This window comes from Rousettus aegyptiacus, unplaced genomic scaffold (genome assembly GCF_014176215.1).
Source record: "Rousettus aegyptiacus isolate mRouAeg1 unplaced genomic scaffold, mRouAeg1.p scaffold_m13_p_3, whole genome shotgun sequence".
NCBI lineage: Eukaryota > Metazoa > Chordata > Mammalia > Chiroptera > Pteropodidae > Rousettus > Rousettus aegyptiacus.
In genome coordinates this window covers 37,631,403-37,652,380 of record NW_023416306.1, presented here as the reverse complement: position 1 = coordinate 37,652,380, position 20,978 = coordinate 37,631,403, and the positions used below count along the sequence as shown (strand labels likewise).

Genomic DNA, 20,978 nt, shown 5'->3' with positions numbered 1-20,978 from the left:
ACTACTGATGTTACATAGTGGCTAGTGAAGAGTTAACCTGAGATTTGATAATAGATCTAGCTCTATGACTCTTAAAATCATGTCTTTCCACTGTACTAGGTAAATTTGACTTGTTTGCAAATCATAAGTAGCACTGAAAATGTTTTGTTTCATCTTATTACGTTGATCAGTTAAATAATGTTTTTTGCATTTCCTTCTTTTTTCCTCTTTACTGCCTTAGAGCATACTCCTTCCACGTTACCGCAGATGGTCAGATGCAGCCTGTCCCTTTCCCCCCTGATGCCCTCATTGGCCCCGGAATCCCTCGACACGCTCGCCAGATCAACACCCTGAACCACGGGGAGGTGGTGTGTGCAGTGACCATCAGCAACCCCACGAGACATGTGTACACAGGTGGGAAGGGCTGTGTCAAGGTCTGGGACATCAGCCACCCCGGCAATAAGAGCCCTGTCTCTCAGCTCGACTGTCTGGTGAGTGAACATAGATGGACAAGGCTTAGACCTTCATTCAGAAAATAGGACAGGATGGTGAAAGGCCTGGATGTATGAGCAACACACAGTATTGATCCCAAGTGGGTAGTTGTTTTCAGTGGTTTGCGGTCTTTCACTTGGAGATTTAGAGCACCAATGAGGAGGTATATCTTCCAGTTCCTTAAGGTAAAATGATCCAGTTCTTCACATGGCACGTGTACCAGGACAGTTTTCATTCAGCCTGCCCATTTGTTTTCCTGTCTGATAGTAGTGTAAGACAACTTAAGAGCCCACGGTAGTTTCTGTGAATGTACCTAAAAATCATAATCTGTCACATTGAGACAGAAGTAACTTAATATTTCATGTGACAAACATTAGATACTGCCTTAGCTGTTTCGTAGATATTTGTGCTTGAGTTATTTAGGGAATTTCAGTTTGATTTTCTTTCTTTAACCAGCAGTAGGACTTTTTTCTATAATATAATGCTAGGTCAATTTAGTATTATGATAGACAAAAGAATCCCATGATCTCATGAGCTGGGAAGAATTTGGTTTTTTCTGTCACTTAACACTCCTTGAATCTGTCTTACCTTCAGTTACTGCTTCTTAGTCAATCAACTCCATGATGCCCTTTTGCCAGGTAATACAGGACAAGGTAAAAGGAAGTGACTATTAGGTCTCTTTAACCCTCTGACAGTTTTGGCTGCAGTAGCTGGACCTTTCCCCAGCCACATGCAGTGTACCAGATCCCAAGCATAGCTATTCCAGGATTGTGAGGGCTTCTGCCTTAGCACGCACATGCACACAAGTAACTCAGACAGCTGGATGATTTGATAGTGGTGGGAGTGGATCTAGATCTTTGCATTTACATGCTAATTAAGGTTGAATATCTCAGTATTAAATTTTGTAGATCAAGTTTAAGTACTTCCCTAATTTCATGTAATTTTCTAGCATTAATCCACTTAATCATTGTCATAAGTAAAAATGGCTCATTAAAACCAGGAGGGAACACAATACTTTTATGGATTTCTGCTCTCGTGTTAATGCTGTTTTCCTTTCCTCATGAGTGATTTCTTGATGATTTTTGTCTCTGTAGAACAGGGATAACTACATTCGTTCCTGCCGATTGCTCCCTGATGGTCGCACCCTAATAGTGGGAGGGGAGGCCAGCACTCTGTCCATTTGGGACCTGGCTGCTCCAACCCCGCGCATCAAGGCAGAGCTGACATCCTCGGCCCCCGCCTGCTACGCCCTGGCCATCAGCCCCGACTCCAAGGTCTGCTTCTCCTGCTGCAGCGACGGCAACATCGCTGTGTGGGACCTGCACAACCAGACGCTGGTGAGGTGGGTCAGCAGGGCTCCTCACCAAGGCACGAGGAGGAGCCAATTTTATCACGTTGCACCTGAGATCTTTGCATGTGTCTATCTAAAAGGTGAAATGTAGATGCCAGAAACAAATTATTAATTGTAAATCTTATTTTCTGCATTATTTGAACCTTATCAAATGCTGAGGTTGGGTTTTTTTCTTTTTTTTCTTTTTTTTTTTTTTTTTTTTTTTGATGTTATACTAAGCATCACTAGTTCAGGTTTTAAAAAATGAGAAAATGAGGTCACTTTTACATAATTAATGTACATAAGGTTCTCATGACCTCATGAACTTGGTAAACATCCGTAATTGCCATCTGTGCTTGCTAACAAATCATCATTGTCGATAGATCCTCACCGAGAGGATTTACGGTGTATGGAGTTATTCTTAGTGCCATATGTATCTGACACATTCCTTCCTTCAACAAATGGTTATTGAGCATCTACCATGTGCCCCCAGGTGCTGTGTTTTGTTTTCTTCACCCTGAAAAGGTCTGGATTATCTGTAGTTCCACCTTTAAGGATGGATAAACATAACTAAGATATGTGTTTAGAAATGAGATTATATAGGATTGGTGTTGATAGGTAAAGTTCTGAAACAAGTCTCCAGATATTAGTACCTGAGAGAGCAGTGAGCAAGAGCTATGATTTGCTAGAGGCTGCAAGAAGGTTGTATTAAGCCCTAGCTACAGGTCAGGGGAGCTGTGCAAGGAGAAGAGGCTTCTACTGTCTTGTCTGTCAGTAAGATAATTTACAGGACTGTGTATGATTCCAAAGACAAAATAGTCATCACTTTAGTAAGGTTGTTACGAGGAACTACTACCATCTCTTCTTCCCCCCGATGTCTTTTCTGTAGTTTACCAACTCCTGGGGCACCTGAGTTACCCTGTTTCTTTCTGTGTGTCTTACTTGAGAGCATGGCCTCTTGGTCTTACACAGCCACCTGCAGTTGCATTGTTGCTCACTGGAAGAATTTGTTCTGCTCCCTGCACCCAGCCCCAAAGCTTTGTAGAAGGGAAATACTCCTTGCTTCCTCTTAAATTCTCTTCTTTCTTCATATCACGGTGATCAAATAGGTCTCAGAATATATCTTTGATTAGTTAACATATATGTTACTATGTATTTTATTTCAGTTGAAGATTTTTTTTTCCATCAGTTATATTGTGTTTTAGTGTAAGAGTAATTTCAAGTACTTCCTAAGTGTTCACAGATAAACAAAATGTGCAGGAAATTCAGCATCTTAATTAAATTTTAATCTCTCTACATACATGCTTTGTTATTACTTTGAATAATTAAAAAAAAAAAACATCATAAACCAAAATAAAATCTACAAATATGGCCTACAACTAAATTGATTGCTGAGAAATTCTGGTGAGTTCACTTAAAAACTAACTTCAAGGGTTTTCCCTCCATTTTGACATTTTCAGACAATTCCAGGGCCACACAGACGGGGCCAGCTGTATTGACATTTCCAATGATGGCACCAAGCTCTGGACGGGCGGCTTGGACAACACGGTCAGATCCTGGGACCTGCGCGAAGGGCGGCAGCTGCAGCAGCACGACTTCACCTCACAGGTATGTTCTTGTGTGTGTGACATTTCAGAAGACATGATTTTTTGAAATATATTACATACTTAAGGGGCAATTCCTTTACCATGTGATAAAGTCACTTTTGACTCTGGATTAGGTAGCCGAAAATTTCATTGTTTTCTGTCAAGATACAACAATAAATATTTTATTTCAAAGTCCATTACTCTATATATTTGAATTTTACATAATGGATTAGTAAATTGTATTGTGGAGATCTGTCTCATTACTTTGGGAACACCCATTCGGCTTTGATATCTTCCTGAATAAGTCAAATTATCTTGATTTCCTTGGTTAGTTAAGTAGTATCCCAGAAGAAACAGTACCTCCTAGTTAAAGAAAGTGTATCCTCTGTAGCCATCACTATCACATGTTTTAATTCTAGATCTTTTCTCTGGGATATTGCCCAACCGGAGAGTGGCTCGCAGTGGGGATGGAGAACAGTAATGTGGAAGTACTGCATGTCACCAAACCAGACAAATACCAGCTACATCTTCATGAAAGCTGTGTGTTGTCACTCAAATTTGCCCATTGTGGTAAGCATGTCCTCTTGTCCATTTTCTGTCAACCAGAATCATTCCTTCTGTCCTCCTGCTGATTCATTTTAAATTATATCCTTTAGCTCATTAACATGCCCCTCTTCAAAATTGTTACTTCCTTATACATACCTACTTCTCTAATGTCCTGTAATTGTTTTGGCATTAAGATACTTTGTCCTTGTCATAATTATAAATGACTCAGTAAATGTAGGAGTGGGCTTTATTTTTCCAGTCAGTGAAAAGAAACTCTGGTTTGTTGCAATTAGGTGAGTTTTCTGTGAATAAATAGCTTGATGTTCTGTAAAGCAAATCTTGGGTTTCCAACAGAGTAACTCAAACATTGCTTTTTTTCAAAACACCTTTCCTATAGGCAAATGGTTTGTGAGCACTGGAAAGGACAACCTTCTGAATGCCTGGAGAACACCTTACGGGGCCAGTATATTCCAGGTAACACTCAGCCTTCGCTTATAGTGTATTCACTGCAGGGTGTTCATTTAACCAAATTCTCCCATGTGTTCTCTCAGATTAATAAAGCAAGTTAGTGTCCTAAGAGGTAGAAGCTAGTATTATTTGCATTATATAGAGTAGAAAACTACCCGAAGGAGGCTATGTCGCAGCTCTTTATGCCTCAATCATTTTTTATATGCTGAGGTAGACATTTTATGTCTCTGTGATTTGTGTGTGTGTGTGTGTTTGTATGTTGTTCTTTTTAAAATTTTTGTTGAAAATTTAAACATTTTACTAAATACTCTCAGTAGCGTTATTTTTTTATTTTCATTTGTTTGTTTGTTTGTTTGTTTGTTTGTTTGTTTGTTTTTGCCAAAGAAGAGTGAAGAGTGTTATGGAAATGGTTATTAAATCTTGATTAATTTTATAAGCTTTTATTATTCTTTTGACTCAATAGTACTTTTTGTAGTTTTTGCAGTCATTTGTGAGAGTACCAAATTGTAGACATATACACACAATCTCCTCTGTCTCTTACTGGCATGTGAGAATTTCATATGCAAATTAAAAAAGACTTCTTGTTTTAATCTTCTATATTTAGGAAGTTATTTTTTAGATGTTCTTTTTTTAGAAATAGTATAAGATTTGCCGTTTTCTTGATCAAGTGGGATTAAGTCATCATAGAGTAGATTATAATTCAGTTGAATCCAAAAATACGTATTTTTTAATGAAAATACTACACAAGATAAATAGAACAAAAATCACTGATTCTTGCTGTGTGATGGTTCACAACCTTTTAGGTGGTCCCAACTGGACTTTAAAAAAAAAAAAATATTAGAGTACATCTTTTGTATTCAGTATAGGGATTATATCTTATGTGTATACTGGGTCATGAAGCAAACTATATTTATTCAGATTGCAATCAATAAAGTTTGAGAAACGCTGATAGTAGGTTAGCAGCTGCATGTCAAACATTTACTTTTTAAGTCTTCAAAGTCCTGGTTAAAAACCTGTGGGTTTTTTGATTGTTTGTTAGCATAGTTCAGTTAAAAGTTAACAGTGAACCCTTGGTAGTTAGTGCAGTTGAACAAGATATTCTAGAACTTGAATATGATACATTTTTTTCTCTAACTATCGAATCCCTCCATACTTGCAAAATTTGTGTTCTTTGTTTATACAAGGGGGAAATGAGGCTTTACTTTAGAAATATTTTACATTTTCTATCAAAAAATGTAGTGTATTCAGTCCTCTTGCCTATGTATTACTTCACTTGAACGTTGTGGCAACTCTCCAGAGGGGGCAGACAGGTAAGATAGCTTTCCCTGTTTGCCTTTGCAAGGAAACTGAGGCACAAATAGGTTATGTGATGCATCTGTTGTCTTTCAGCTCCCCCTAAATCCGAGCCATCTGAGTGAAGTTTAAGGTTTTTCATACTAAAAATACTTGGCTCTTAACTGTCTAGAGAATAGGTTTGAAATAGGGCCTCGCTTCCTCGGCAGAGGTGTTCACACCACTGACTTATCTGGCACCTGATGTCCCTGGTGCAAGAGCCTGTAGACTCATGTGGTGAAGTGTCCCTAGGAGGGCACCTGGCTCGGCCACTAAGGGAACGCCATGACTGCTTTTCCTCTCTTGGGCCTGTTTGATCGACGGAGTTTATTACGCTTCTTTTTGCCCCAAGTCCTCCAGTCCTGCCTCTCAGTATTCATGGGTTTCTCTTTCAGTATTTAACATTTTTGTTTATATGTTTGCTTCCTAGTCCAAAGAATCCTCATCGGTGCTTAGCTGTGACATCTCTGTGGATGACAAATATATTGTCACTGGCTCTGGGGATAAGAAGGCCACGGTTTATGAAGTTATTTATTAAGGACAAATCTTCATGCGAACTGGATTCCCCCTTGTAGCACTTTGTTCTGTCATCCTCCCCCCGCCCCGCCCCGCATCTCAAACCCACGATTTCTAATACTCATTGCAGTTGTGGCGCTTACTCCCCTTCCTTCCCCCCACTTCCTCCTTGCTGTTGAATTGTGAATACTCATTAAGAACCTGTGATACCAAATCTTCAGCTATCTACTTGGAAGAACATGGAATAACCATCCTTAACAGTGAACGGAATCTTTAATTATGTATTATATCTGTAATATATTTATTTTGTTTAAAGAAGGCTTTCTAACAATGACTGACTAAATAAAGCTGTCTGCTCCTGCATTGATAATGAAGATGCGTTGTATTTGATACCCCTCCCCCCTTTTTTTGGCAAAGGAGGGGAAAGGAAGGTTTAAAATAATTGATCAAAAATGTCGCTAAATGTAGACTAATGACTGTATAGAGATGTGAAATGTATAATTACATATGGAAGCAATATGTTGCTGTGTTGTTGGAATTTTGTTTTTTGTTTTTTTTTTTTTTCTACTTATTTTCAAGATGTTCAGGAGTTTGAACAAGTAGAACATGACAGGCCACGTCATATTCATTTGAGTCTATTTGGAAAACTTTAACCAATATATCTATAGCTTTAGATTGTATTCGGTAAAAGTAATTGGAATTTTTTTTTCTTTTTTTGACTTGTTGACAAGTGTCTTTGTAATATGTTTTTAATTCCTTTTTTTATCATAGCATAGACAGATGAACAAATTAAATTTGGCCTCAAAGAGAGAACTTAATCCCTTCTGGATATTTTTTCCATGTTTCTTTGCAAAGGGAGATGTTTATCTTTGGGCATTTTCGTCATTAGGAGAGATGATGGGCTATTTTTTGGCATGTTCTCTGGAGACTGCACAGATTCCTCCCGCTGTGCAAGTCAAGTCTTTCACAAAGCAAGGACAGCAGAGGAGGATTTGCAGGGACCTCCCTCTGAAAACCAGGAAGAACGGACTCCCACCTGGGATGAGGACTTGCTTTCTTTACCTCCGATTCTTTCCATGTCTTAGTTGGATGTCCCTGAAATGGACACAGGCTGTGCCATTGTGCCAGAAACATTGTGTTATCCTTTATGTTGTTGTTGTTGTTGCTGTTAAACTATGATATGTGACTCCTTTTTTATTATTATTTTTTGTTTGAATGCTTTAAAAATCTTTTAAGTCTGTGGATCTGCTGATGTACAGTGCCTTTGCTGCTATGGATCAAAATCAAGAGAACCGTGTAGATAAACTTTATTGTATAAGTAGAAAATTACTTAATTTCATACTAGAAATGGATGGATGCTGCAAGTTGAAATGGACTGTCCATTGACGTTCCTAATGTGGTAGCAGAAAAAAAAAAATGGTGTCTTAAGTGCTTAGTGTTTGATGTCATTAACAGTTTCGTAAAACTCTACAGTGTAGAAAGATTTTGATACTAAACTGTGCATTGTACATAGTTCTAATGCATTGTATTGACCACCAGTACTTCTATAATGGTAGATTGTTTGTGCATTCAGACTTTTAAGCATTAAACATAAATAACTTCTAGTATGCTTATTTCTAATTCTTTGTTTTGCTGGCTTTAGTTTCCTTTTATCTTGGACTATGCCACTCCCAGCTATTAAAAAATACTAGTTTTATTCAAAGGGGATTAGTGTTTAATGTGGGTTTTTTATTGTTACTATTTTAGTTTTGTCTTTATTTTAACTTTTACCTGACAAGAGCTGGAAGGAAGAGTGGTAGGTTGCTACCAAATATTTTCCAAGTGCCTCTTGGTTTAAAAAACACTATCAAAAGTTGTCATGTTACTCAAAGCCTTGGTGCTTTAGAACTGTGCTGTTCAATATGGTTACCACTGGCTGTTTGCGCCTGTTTATTAAAATTAAAAATTCTTGGTGACAGAAAGAAATCTATGGGAGGTGAACACAATGTAAATATATATGTGCCTTAGTGTTAAAATGTACAGCTGAAACCGATTTCATTAACCAATGTCACCATTAAAAAAATAGTAATAATTAAAAATAAAGAGGAAAAAAGTAAAAATAAAGTTAAAAATTCAGTTTATCAGTCACACTAGTTAGTGTGGCATTTCAAGTGTTCAGTAGTCACATGTGGCTGTTGGCTACCGTATTGGAAAACATGAATTTATAGAACATTTCCATCATCAGAGTAGGTTCTCTGGGACCAACGCAGCTTCATAGTTAGCCCACACATAACCATTTCCAGCCGTTTGGGTTTGGAAAACATTTCCAATATAATGCACTGAACTCTTTGTATACATAAGGCCTCTTGGGCTGCTGATGGTTGGGTGTGAAGATTCAGTATAAGGAGGAGCTTAAAAGCTAAATTCTTAGGACTCACAAACCTGACATTTTGAGACTTCGCTGGGTAGAAGGCTGGGGGTTGGGAGCCCCACAGTGGCCTAGAGTGTGCTCAGCGATCAGGTGTGAAGAGGTATTGACTCTTTACATGCCAAGAGTTCAGCAGCATTCACCAGCAGTGCTGGAGCAGCACTTCAAATGTAAGTACTGTGAGAGCTGCTACATCAGATGATAACATTTTTAAAGTATTTTTAGCTCAATTTCTGTGTATCCTTATAAAAACTTCTTTAAAAGTGATAGAGATTTGGAGTGAAATAATCATCACTTTGCCACAAACAGTATGACACTTGCATACTGCATTTATACTTCAAGAAGGGTATAGTACCTGCTTCAAGAACTTAAAATGTCCATTTGGTGTCTCGTAGGTCAAGTCTGTGATGCCCTTCAGTTTTCTCTAGAGATTCAAAACATCTATTGTACTGGATTAAAATTTGAAATGAATGCATGAATACACCAACTTTTTTTAAATAGGCATCTATTTCCTCTTAAAGTCAAGGTTTTATCAGATTAGATTTTTATGTCTTTGATACAAATCTCAGGCCTGAATTGATCTGCACGGAGCTGCTTTATGTTGTCGATGTTGTAATTATAACTTGGTTTACTATAGCTTTTACTCTGTCTTGCAGAGTCTGAAGAACGACAAAGGCAGGAATCACCCTGAACCAGGGAAGATTTAGTTGCAATGAACAGGTAGTATAGAACTGGAAGACTGACATGTAAAACTACCAAGAGCTAGGACAAAAACAAACAAAAAAAAACATCAAGACCTTCTGAAGACCAGCGGGTCAAGTAGAAAGTTAACAACCTCCAAGATCTCCAAGTTTCTACAGATACCCACCTCACTTTTGGGCCACTACTTAGCAAGGTGGCTTCTTGGCCAGTGAGCCACAAAAGATCAGCCTTGTCCTCGAATGGTGTATGCTGAAACTTGATAACTGCAGCCCCGTAACACCTACTGGGGGTTGGAATTTCACAGCCATGGGATATTCAGGAACAATTTCAAACCATCTCATATAATGTTGAAATTCTGGGACTCTACAGCCAAGAGCAGGGGAAATTGACATCCCACAGTCAAAGGGCAGCATTCTGGACAGAGGAGCAGTGCATGTGGGAGACTATGAGGAGCGAGGTCATCAGTGATGCTCTCAGCTGTCAACTCAGCCACTTTTTGTATCTTCAATCTGGACATTATTGCACTGGCATTGTATAACACAGAAGCAAGATGTCCAACAGAGGGTATTTGTCAACTGACATTTTTGGCAGTTGTAAGGAAATCTGTGCTGGAATTCCTTGCCCAGCATTAAGTAAGCAATTAACAAAATTCTGAAGATGTTGGCACAAAAAAAATTGTTTGACATCCTTGGGTGCTCATTTCTGTAGCCACCTAGCTCCTGGAAAATTTGTAGAGTGGCATTCAACAGGAAGCTCTGGGGCCTGCCCCCCCTCCATCACTTTCTCACTGGGGCATCAGTGGCTAATACCCATCCTATTCTTTTGAGCTAATTGCATTTATTTGCCTATCAGTTCATACTTCCATTCAGAAATGACAATGAAAATAGCTTATTTTGGGTAACTCAGGCACGTAGAAAACCTCTCATGTATTAGAACATTATAACAGCCATGCTATCATAATGGTAGAAACTAACTCTTTTGTTATAAGCTGCTGTTAACATTTTATTTTATTTTGTATGGGCTTTTGGCAGCAAGCAACAGACTCTTTTGGATCCCAAATAGAATTAGCTGGGGGGATGGAGGAGGACACTGGTCTCCAGTTTACCTCTCCCCAGGGAAGGAAATTCTCAGCTGGGACCTTAGGTATTTGGCCTGCAGGGAAGAATTCCCACTGGGCTGCCTGTGGTCCAGAGGAAAACTATGAGCCCAAGTGTTTTCACAAAAGTCCCATTTGATTTCACAGGAAGCCTGGACATGCTGGATGCCAGAATACTGAACTTAACCATGCACAAAAAACAGGATGAAAAAAGTGATTTACCAAAACTCCCTATCCTCCTAAGGAGGACAAACAGACCTGAACCCCAGGGCTCCAAACTTTAGGTCACAATTCTCTGCCAGCTGCCCAGCATGGCAGATTAGAAGAAAAACAGAAAAGGAGTGTTCCAGACCCTCCAGCTCCTTGGTCATCACCCCCTCAGTTTCATGCAAGTTAACTAGCTTGAAATTTTTGCATCACATAGCTTCTTGGGGACTCCTTAAATCCATGACAACTTGATTTTTGAGCCCCTAGACAAAGTGTGGCACATGCAAGGCAGAAAACCACTGGTGGCTGAACGTCCTCCCCCAGGCATGGCCCTGGACGCCCTGGTGACCCAGGACATCTTACTACCTGAAGCAGAGAGCCTCACCCATTAACCTCACATCATGGCTTAATGAGAACATCCAGAACTAACAAGTTTTATGTTATTTTGGAAGAAGAGTTAAACTCACATAAATGTCATGCTTTATTTGAGTTGGGCCCAGCAAAATAAACACACATGCACCCTAGAAGATACATGTGAGATATTTGGGTTTTGAGAATTCAGGCAGTAAATTTTTGAACTCTTGGTGGAGTCCAAACGCCTAGACCCAAGCAGCAGTTGGCCATTCCCGTCTTTACTAGATACTCTGCAGGCTCTTCTAAAAGCTACCATAGGTGGTACCCTGGCAATTTGTGTGTCATGTGGCAGAAAGTGTGAGTCGAGTTAGAGATTTTCGTTCTCGCAGGAAGTAGGGAAGTAGCAGAATGAATTGGTAGGAACTAAGTCAAAGATAGAACGCTGCAGGCCTTGTGATCACTAGGGCTTCAGCAAAGAAAACTCAGGTCAGCATTACAGGGACAGGAAGAGACTGACAGGAACCATTGTGAGGATAGAATGAGAACCCCGAACCGCTGTGCGTCAAGCAGAGCAGTTTTCCTTAGAGGACAGCTCGTTAACTGAAGAACTTTAATCGAATATATATTTGTCCCAAAAGAGTTTATCTAAAATGCTCTTCGCTTCGAAGTCTATTAGGCCAAGTTTTGGCATCATGTATCACATACGGAGAAGCCTGGTGCTGCTGAGAACAAAGCAGCCCCCTGAAGCCTATTAGCAGTTCCCAGACAAATGAAAACAAGATTTCGTTTCTGGATTCATTCAAGGAATCATGTTAAACTTTGTTCTTAAATCTTTCAGATTTTTACAACTTCTTTAATTTTTCCTCCAAGTAATCAGTGTTAATGAAATGTGATTTCAAGTTTTACGACTGAGCCGGGAGACTCAGGGTTTCCAGACTGTGCTGCAGGCACGCCTTTAAGCCTCAAGAGTTTTGGCGAGAACAAGAGCAGCCTTCCCAGCTCAAGATGGCTGTGAAGATTACTCTGAGGCCAAAGGCCTTGGTTCGCAGACACTGGCTCCTGGGCAGTGGTGTAAAACAAAGCATAAAGTGCCCCTAATGAGAATTTTATCAGTGACTCAAGCTGACTAAAAGCAAAGGATTTAGCTCCAGTGTCTGAGGGGGACGAACTTGCTTTCACTTGGGTGGTTCAGGCTGAGGAGGTTGGTCTGGACCTTGCAGACGTTTCTCCTGCAGGCGTGCTATGAGCAAGGAGTGCCAGACAGACTCGAGTTCAGCTCCTTCAGACTTCAGGAAGACTGCATTTCCATCTCATGGAATTTGGTACTTGTTTCAATGTGTCTTTTTTTTTTTTTTTTTGCAAAGATTTTCTTTTGCATTAATTACAGAGAACAGTGGTACGATGTCTTTATCCTATTACATGCCATTAGGTTTGTAAAAGTCACGTATACTTGTAACCTGACCACAGACCTACAGGGGCAAATGAGATGTGGCCAATTGGTGTTGCTCGAGTTTATAAAGGTCTTTTTTCCCCAGCTTTATTGAAATCTGACATAACATGTAAATTACACATATACTGTGAAAAATTGCCACAATAAGGTTAGTTAACACATCCATTGCCTCACATAATTACAAACTCTGTGTGTGTGTGTGTGTGTGTGTGTGTGTATAGTAAAAACAGTTAAGATTTACTCTTCATAGCAACTTCCAAGTATGTAATACAATGTTGTTACCTATAGTCACCATGGTGTCTGTTAGATTCTCCAGAACTTGTTCATCTTGTAACTGGAAGTTTGTACCCTTTAAACATTTCCATCGCCACCACCACCACCCTATCCCTTGTCCCTGGCAACCACTATTCTACACTGTTTCTATGGATTTGGCTTTTTTTAGATTCCACGGTTAAGTGAGACCATGTATATTTGTCTTTCTTTGGCTGACTTATTTTACTTAGCATAAAGCCCTCCAGGTCTATCCATGTTGTCATAAATGACATAATTTCCTTCTTCCTCATGGATGAATAATATTTCGTTGTATATATGTGTGTGTGTGTGTGTGTGTGTGTGTGTGTGTGTGTATCACTTTTTTATCTGTTCATCTGTCAATGGATACTTAGGCTGTTTCCATTTCTTGGCTATTGTAAACAATGCTGCAGTGAATATTGGAGTGTAGATAACTCTTCAAGAGAGTGATTTTATCTCCTTTGGATTTATACCGAGAAGTGAGATTCTAAATCATATGGTAGTTTTATTTTTAGTATTTTGAAGAACTCTTTGCCGTAGTGGCTGCACCAATTTATGTTCCCACCAACAGTACACATGGGTTCCCTTTTCTCTCCATTCTCACCAACATTTATCTCTTTTGGTTAATAGCCATTCTAACAGGTGTGAGATGATATCTCATTGTGGCTTTGATTTGCACATCCCTGATGATTAGTGATGTTGATCATCTTTTCATGTACCCGTTGGCCATCTGTATGTGTTCTTTAGGAAAATATCTATTTAGGTCCTTTACCCATTTTTAAATTTGATTATTTGCTATTATATGATTTTCTTATATATTTGGGATATTAACATTTTATCTCATATATGGTTTGCAAATAGTTTCTCTCATATGTTGCCTCTTCATTTTGTGATTATTTCTTTTGCTATGCAGACAGCTTTTTAGTTTGATGTAGTCCCACTTGTTTATTCTTTATTTTCTTACTTATGCTTTTGGTGTCATATCCAAAAAGTCATTGCCAAGACCAATGTCAAGGAACTTTTTCTCTATGTTTTCTCCTTGGAGTTTTGTTTTCAAGTCTTACATTTAAATCTTTAATTCATTTCGAGTTAATTTTTACGAGTGATGTAAGATAGGAATCCAATATTATTCTTTTGCCTGTGAATAGCCAGTTTTCCTAACACCATTTATGGGAATGACTATCTTTTCCCCATTGCCCATTGTCAAATATTGGCTATATATGCATGGATTCATTTCTTGGCTCTTAATTCTGTTGCATTAATCTGTGTCTCTTTTTATACTAGTACTATATGGTGTTGATTACTATAGCTTTATAATATAGTTGAGATAGGGAAGTGTGATGCCTCCAGCTTTGTTTTTTCTCAGTTGCTTTGGCTATTCAAGGTTTTTTGTGGTTTCATATGAATTTTATCATTTGCTTTTTTTTCTGTGAAAAATACCTTTGGAATTTTGACAGGAATTGCATTGAATCTACAGATAGCTTTGGGTAACATGGACATTTTAACACTGTTTCTCTGATCCACAAACACGAGATATCTTTCCATATATTTGTGTCCTTTTCAATTTCTTTCATCAATGTCTTATAGTTGTCAGTGTAGAGATCTTTCACCTCCTCGGTGAAATTTATTTCTAAGTATTTTATTGTTTTGTGACTGTATCCCACCCAAGAGCACTCCATAATCAAGCACTTTAATATTTCTAGGTCGAAACATGAACGTTCATACTAAGTGATGACTATAAATATCTATAGCTCAAGTCCGTTTTGCTCCAAATGCATCATGACAAAACTTCTGGTATTTTTCAAATTTTCTACCTTTGAATTGAAAATAAGGAATTTGTGGGCATCCGTTATCCCCATTTTACATATGAGAAATGGGATCCACAGAGCTCAGGTGAATTGAATGACGAGTTAAGTTTGCTCTGTCTGACACCCAGAGCCAGGGTCCTTCACCTCTTCCCTCTGTCAGCAGGGCAGTGACTGGAACAATGTTTCCAGAATGTTTCTTTGGTTCCCTCTTTGTGTTGCTCTGTCTCACTCCCATATGCTATTTCTATATGCGTTCTGCATCCCTTCTTCAAATCAATTACCAAAAATTACTCTTTTACTATGCTCAAGCAAAATTCCATACTTTTTCTTAAAAAAAAAAAAAAAGTTGGACCTGGGCTTTGCTACAGCGTCGGCGGCTTTGAGAAGCTTGCTTCTTGGTGGTGGTATTTTCTATGTGACTTTTAGTCTAATTGTCAGACTAGAAGCATTGTTAAAAGCAGTATACTTTAATGGTAACAAATGTGTCAGCAAAAAACATGTGGCACCAAAACTATCTTTCAATTTCTGATTGTCAGTGTCCTAATCCATGTGTTTTTTTCTCTCTCTCTTCTAAGCCTTTAAATGTGGTTAACCTTTCTTTTTTTTTAACATTGTATTATTCTTTTAATAAAATGCTGTGTTTTATTTTAGCCTTGTTTCCTTTTGGGGGGAGGAAGGCACTTCATAGCATGAACAACAGTCTTGTTTGAGAGATGGGTCACACGGGAAGATTTTCTTTGATTACTAGTGTGTGTTTTGATTCATGAGCTCGTAAAGGCCCAGCAATGGCGGTTAAAACAGAATTGTTTTCAGTCATGTGAAAATTGCACTGAGGTAACAGAAGGCCCCACTTACAGGATAGACTGAGCTGCAAGGCAATGAACACAGATTGTGTGAAATCCTGGGAGCCTCTATTCTGGGTCCACAAGGCCATTTTGATCTATTGCTTTAGTTCAGGGACATTTTGATTATGTACTCTGAGTGCTTAATATCACATACCTGTATTTAAAAAGGTCAGCTCTCTCTACCGCCAAGAAAGGAACAACTAGAGAATTCAGAGAGATGACTTTGTAGAGTTTTAATTAAGATCTCATCATAGAACTTGAACCAGTTAAGTTACTATCTGAATTGCTTTCTGTGAAACACAGCATCTGCCAGCACCAGTGCGGGGATGCATAGCTATTTAGACAAGTGCGTAATTGGGTCCCTAGAGGAGACTTGAGCAGCTATGAGGGTTTTAAGTGTTTTAAGGGTCATATTTTAGGGATGTTGCAAAACTATAATCCTGTTCCTCTGTGGTCCCTGAAAAGTCATGAAATCTCCTACAGTCCAGGAAGTATCACTGTGTCCAGAATGGAACGCTGACGCCTCTCGCTTCACCGTCTCTTTGGAGGCAATGATTGTACACATGGCAGTGGCTGGCACAGCAGGCAGTAAGAAATGTTAGCTCTTCCTCTGATTTACCCGATTCTCCTGATACTGTTAGATAAGACATCATTTCAATGGATATTTTCTCTCCGGACTATTGTTCGACTAACATGTATAGAAGTTGCCATGTGGCAACCATGTTAAGAAAAATTTGCACGACCTTTTTACCAAGAAGATGGAAGAAAATTTCTAAAAGGAAAGAAGAATTCAGTTTTTATTCCAATGTTTTCCAAGACCCTTAATCTTAAGAAACTGGAGCTAGTCACTGGAGATACAGAAATGCATAGAACAGAGATGGTAATTTCTGGAAGATAAGATCAGGATAGGCTTCTTTCAGAAGTGACATCTAAGCAAAAACCTGAAGACTGTGTAGGGATTGGTCAGATAAGAAATTTATGAATATAGGAGAACACTCAGTGCAGATAAATCAAGCACAAATGCCCAAAAGTGACAGAAAACATGGAGACTACAAAGAACTTAAAGAAAAAAAAAAGAGAGAGAGAGAGGATCTCTTGGAAGGCCATGGGGATAAGTCACAGGATCAAAGGGCAAACTGAGCAATCAGGCTTGGGATGCAGGAAGCAGAGAGCTTTGTCTCTTCAGAATCTCCAAAAGCCCAAGGGGCCATCATTTTTCCAGTTCTGCCATAAAATTTGCTGGTGCTATTTATTTCCCATCTCTCAGATATATTCACTCAGAACTTGAAGTCTCAGGAGAGAAAACGTGAATGGGCCAGCTTTGGCCCCACTCCCAACCCCCATGCAGCCAGGGTTGGTATGCTCTGTTAGCAGGAGGTAGAAGGTGGAGAAGGGCCAACCAAAGAAGTGGCCCCAACCATGTGGAGGGGGGTGGGGGAAGAGTGCCAGGCCCAGGTCCCTGGCTTGGGCAACTGCATGGATAGCGGTATCCTCTGAGACAGAAGGAGGAGGTTTGAAGTGAGCAGTGGGGAGTGGCACTTAGTATTGGACATAACACATGGAGAGGGCTCAGAGGAAAGTGAAAATGCTAGTTAGAACCAAGAGAGAAACATCTAGGCTGAGGAGATGGTCCTCGGTATTCACATTGTAATAGAATCCACGGGGATGGAGGAGAGGGCATAAGGATTGTGTGCAGTATGAGGGGAAGAGAGGTTTGGACAGAATCCTCAGAATTAAGATAGGCGGAACTACAAGGAAATAGAGCCAGAACAAGTTGGACACAGGCTTTACTCACCAGCCTCTCAGATGGCCACCAATGATCCTGCCTTCTGGTATTCACACCTGTGTGTAGTCTCCCTGCTCCATTGTATCAGAATTGATCTGTGTAACTGATAGAATGTGCAGAAGTCACGGCACATTAGGTAATAATAGGTTATGAAAGACTGTGGCTTCTGTCTTTTTTTCTCTCTCCCTCTTGGATCGCTCAGTCTGCCAGCTGCCGTGTTGTGAGCACCCCATGTGATGAGCAGCTCAGGTCTTTGGCCAACCCCCATGTGGGTAAACTTAGAAGCAGATCTTCCAGCCCCAGGTCTCGTGTTATTTACAGATTTATGAGAAACGCTGAACCATAACCACCTGGCCAAACCACTCCTGGATTTCTGACCCAGAGAAACCGTGAGATGACAAATTTTTGCTGCTTTAAACTACTGTTTTGGGGTAATTAGTTATATACCAGTAAACATCTAGCACATAGGCTCTCTGTACCCTGTCCCTTGCTGATGTTTTTCCTCCAAGTTAATTCAGTTCCATTCTTCAGTTCTCTTTGCATCGCCTTTTATTTCTGATCCCTCTCCAAATTATTGTTAAACCAATAATGACTTTCAGAGTTACTTGTTCATTTACAGCCATATCTATTTATTTTTCTCTGTAAGCTTAATAGTCCTTCCTATAACTGTAACTTCTTGGGATTTTATTGCTCAAATAGATCTAAGGAGTAAGCTATCCAAAGAAGACTTTCTTTAGTTACAGCGGAAAAAAGAGAACCAAGATAAATGACCTGCTAGAAGAAGAAAGAAGGTTGTCCAGATGAAAAGGTGTCAAGATTGGACAGTCTCCTGATAGTACTTGAGTGTTTCCTTCATGTAAAAAAAGTCATCTCTTAGAAGTCAGCTGCACTGTTTTGCCCTGGGAAAGTGGAAAATTGAATGAAATTTGGAAGTTTTAAGTGGTTAAAAAAAAATGTTAAAGTGTATATTATATTCTGATAACACTCAAATAATTTAATGATATTTAAGAATCAGTGGGTATTGTTGCTTTGGAGAGTTCCCTGAAAGAGCAATTATAGTACTATTTCTCAAAAAGAAGGAATGGGGATTGTAGTTCTTTCTTAACTTACAGGTTCACTCTTATGGAGAAGAGCCTAAGCAACCATGCAAATAAAAAAATAGTGTAAAATATTTGTAACATATATTACAGGCACATTTGTAATATTTTTATATGTAAATAGCTTTTACAAATCAATTAGAAAATGGACCAATAGAGAATTGGGCAAATGACACAAGTGAGCTGTTCAGCAAACATGAGAAGTAAATATTAGAATTTGTAACTGAATAAAAATTAAAGATAGCATTTTTTGCCTATTAAACTGGCAAAAACAAAGTTTTTAATCCTATGTTAGGGGGAGCTTGGTAACATTCTCATATACTACAGACAAAAAATGAAATTATTAAAATGATGTGCTTCAATCATTTTAATGTACATAAACTTTGACTCAAAAATACAGTTTCTATGATTTTACTCTAAGTAAATATCTGAGGGTATAATCAAAGATTTTTTTTTAAAGGATTTTAATCTCAGTGTTTTTGTTGTTGTTTTGTTGTGGTTGTTGTTGTTGTTGTCATTGTTGTGTTAAAATCTAGTTACAATTGACAGAAACCCAACCTGCAAAGGCATAAGCAAAAAACAGAGAGTTTATTGGCTAAGGGAATCCAAAAGTTTGAAAAGCTAATTCACAGAAGGGCATGGATGTAGCCGAGTCTCAGAAATAATCGGAACCAGGGTTTGAATGTCGCCAGGTCTTGTCCCATCATTCTTATCTTCTGTTCTCTGAGTACCGTTTTATTTTTAGGACAGACTGGCTTTTTCTCAGGGTGGGAAACATCTCCATTGGTCCAATGGACATTAGTAATAAAGGAGAGGCTGCCTAATCTCAAACTCTCTGAGTTCCAGCTCAAAAACAATTCTATGGAAAGACTCTGAAGGCCCAGTCTGGGTCAGAAGCTCACCTATGATATGATGGTGGTAATTGGCTGATATTGACTAAGGCACCCAATTCAGATAAATTGGTTGTGGCCAAGACGGCAAAGATATGAGAAAACAGCAGTTTCTGTCATACTGTGTATCCTTGGAGAAGGGGTGGGAGTGTAATGTCAGAGCAGATGCCTCAGATATCCACCAGAAAATATGTTTCCCATGTTATAAGCCAAATACTAGACAGAGTATGGTGTCTAAAATATGGAAACTAGGGATGGGGAATGAGAAAAATGGGGTGAACATTAGACAGCCATTGAAGACTTCAGATTGATGGCAGAAGATAGGAAGTTAGTGGTGTGTTACTGAATCTATTATGTTATTTTCTTGAGGAGGATTTTCCTACATGTGAATGGAAGTGAGGAACTAATATTTATCACATGCCTACAGAATGCCTAACTCTAGGAATGTAGCTATATACCTAAATACATTTATATATGAGCATGTATGATGTAATAAAATATCATTTCTGATTTCAACTCTATAAGATTTAGGAGGCTCATTTTACACACAGGAACATGAAAGGCTGAGAAAGGTTAAAAACTTACCCAAAATTGTACAGCTAACAAGTGGTCAAGCCAGTCTTTAAACCCTAATTCCTGTATGCTGGCTCTTTATATCACTTAATCTTACTCAAAATTTTCATCCCACAATGTTTTAAGAATATGACATTTTTTACTTACCCGGCATTTCATACACCATTCATTTTACATTTTACAAAGTTTGAGTTTATATAGTTTGATTACTCCCCAAATAGTTGTTATACTAGTATTTCTGCATATTTATAAATCATGTCAAAATATTTCACAACTAAATATATCCTAAACAATGTAAATCCCTTACCTAATATAGTCTCAGGTATCCTTAGGGAGCTAGCTCTTCATGGGGAGGGGCGAATAGTCTTCACCTGTAACACGCTGGTCTCTACCTACCCATTTATTTTGGAGTCATGCTAATTCACCATGTAATCACTATCCTACCTACATCATTCTTTTGTTGAATAGTGTTGATTGAGTGTGTGCTAGGACTGTGTTTGGGACTGATGAGCCTATTACACCATCCAGAAGTCGCTGGTTCCTGGGCCAAATATCACACCAAATAGCCCCTACCTAAATCCTACCCTTCAATTTGATGCTGAGACACTGAGAGCTGTGCTTCTCAGTAAACCTTTACAACAGTTTTTTTTTTTCCTGAAATAATCTGTTGATGAGCATATCATGGAAGACAGAATCAAGAGCTTTGTAAAATTCAAGCTCCATTACTGCTATTTCATCCCTCTGATCTACCCGGCCTGTCACTCTGTTTTAGAAGGAAATTAGATGGTTCTGACAAGACTTCCTCACAAAGCGATGTTGATTATTACCTAGTATTCTGTGATCGTATGGGTGTTTGCAAATTGATTTTTTGATGATTTGTTCAAGTATTTTCCAGGTATGAAAACTAAACTGACTACTCTATGATTTTCAGGGCTGTCCCTTTCTCAGTCTCAAATGTAGATCTTATCTCCACTTTTTTTACTGTTTTGTGGCCTCACTCATTCCTGCTGAATTTTTTAAACTGCTTTTGAAAAACATCATGAAGCTCACTTACAAGTCATGTAAGGGGAAACACTTAAAGAAAATGATGACTGAACATTTACAGTTAATTTTTTTTTTAAAGAAAACATGGTAACAAAGAACTAAATCTAGCGTTTTTTACAAATTGACAAACTCTTAAAAGATTTGCTAGGCCGCCATCCACAGCTCTAATGGTGACTTTA

The 20,978-nt window shown here is 38.8% G+C and overlaps 1 protein-coding gene across 10 annotated transcripts in view; it reads left to right on the top strand.

Annotated features, from left to right (window-relative positions):
• LOC107503951 (transducin-like enhancer protein 4) overlaps nt 1-7,954 on the top strand; it is a 135,755-nt gene extending 127,801 nt beyond the window's left edge. For all 10 annotated transcript variants that reach the window (XM_016132798.2, XM_036218318.1, XM_016132795.2 and 7 more), the window contains 6 exons: nt 221-470; nt 1,566-1,813; nt 3,262-3,409; nt 3,807-3,957; nt 4,331-4,407; nt 6,164-7,954. In XM_016132798.2, coding sequence (XP_015988284.1) covers nt 221-470; nt 1,566-1,813; nt 3,262-3,409; nt 3,807-3,957; nt 4,331-4,407; nt 6,164-6,271 — 982 coding nt within the window. In that variant the 3' untranslated portion in view covers nt 6,272-7,954. The remainder of the gene's footprint in view (nt 1-220; nt 471-1,565; nt 1,814-3,261; nt 3,410-3,806; nt 3,958-4,330; nt 4,408-6,163) is intronic.
• The last annotated feature ends 13,024 nt before the right edge of the window (nt 7,955-20,978 follow it).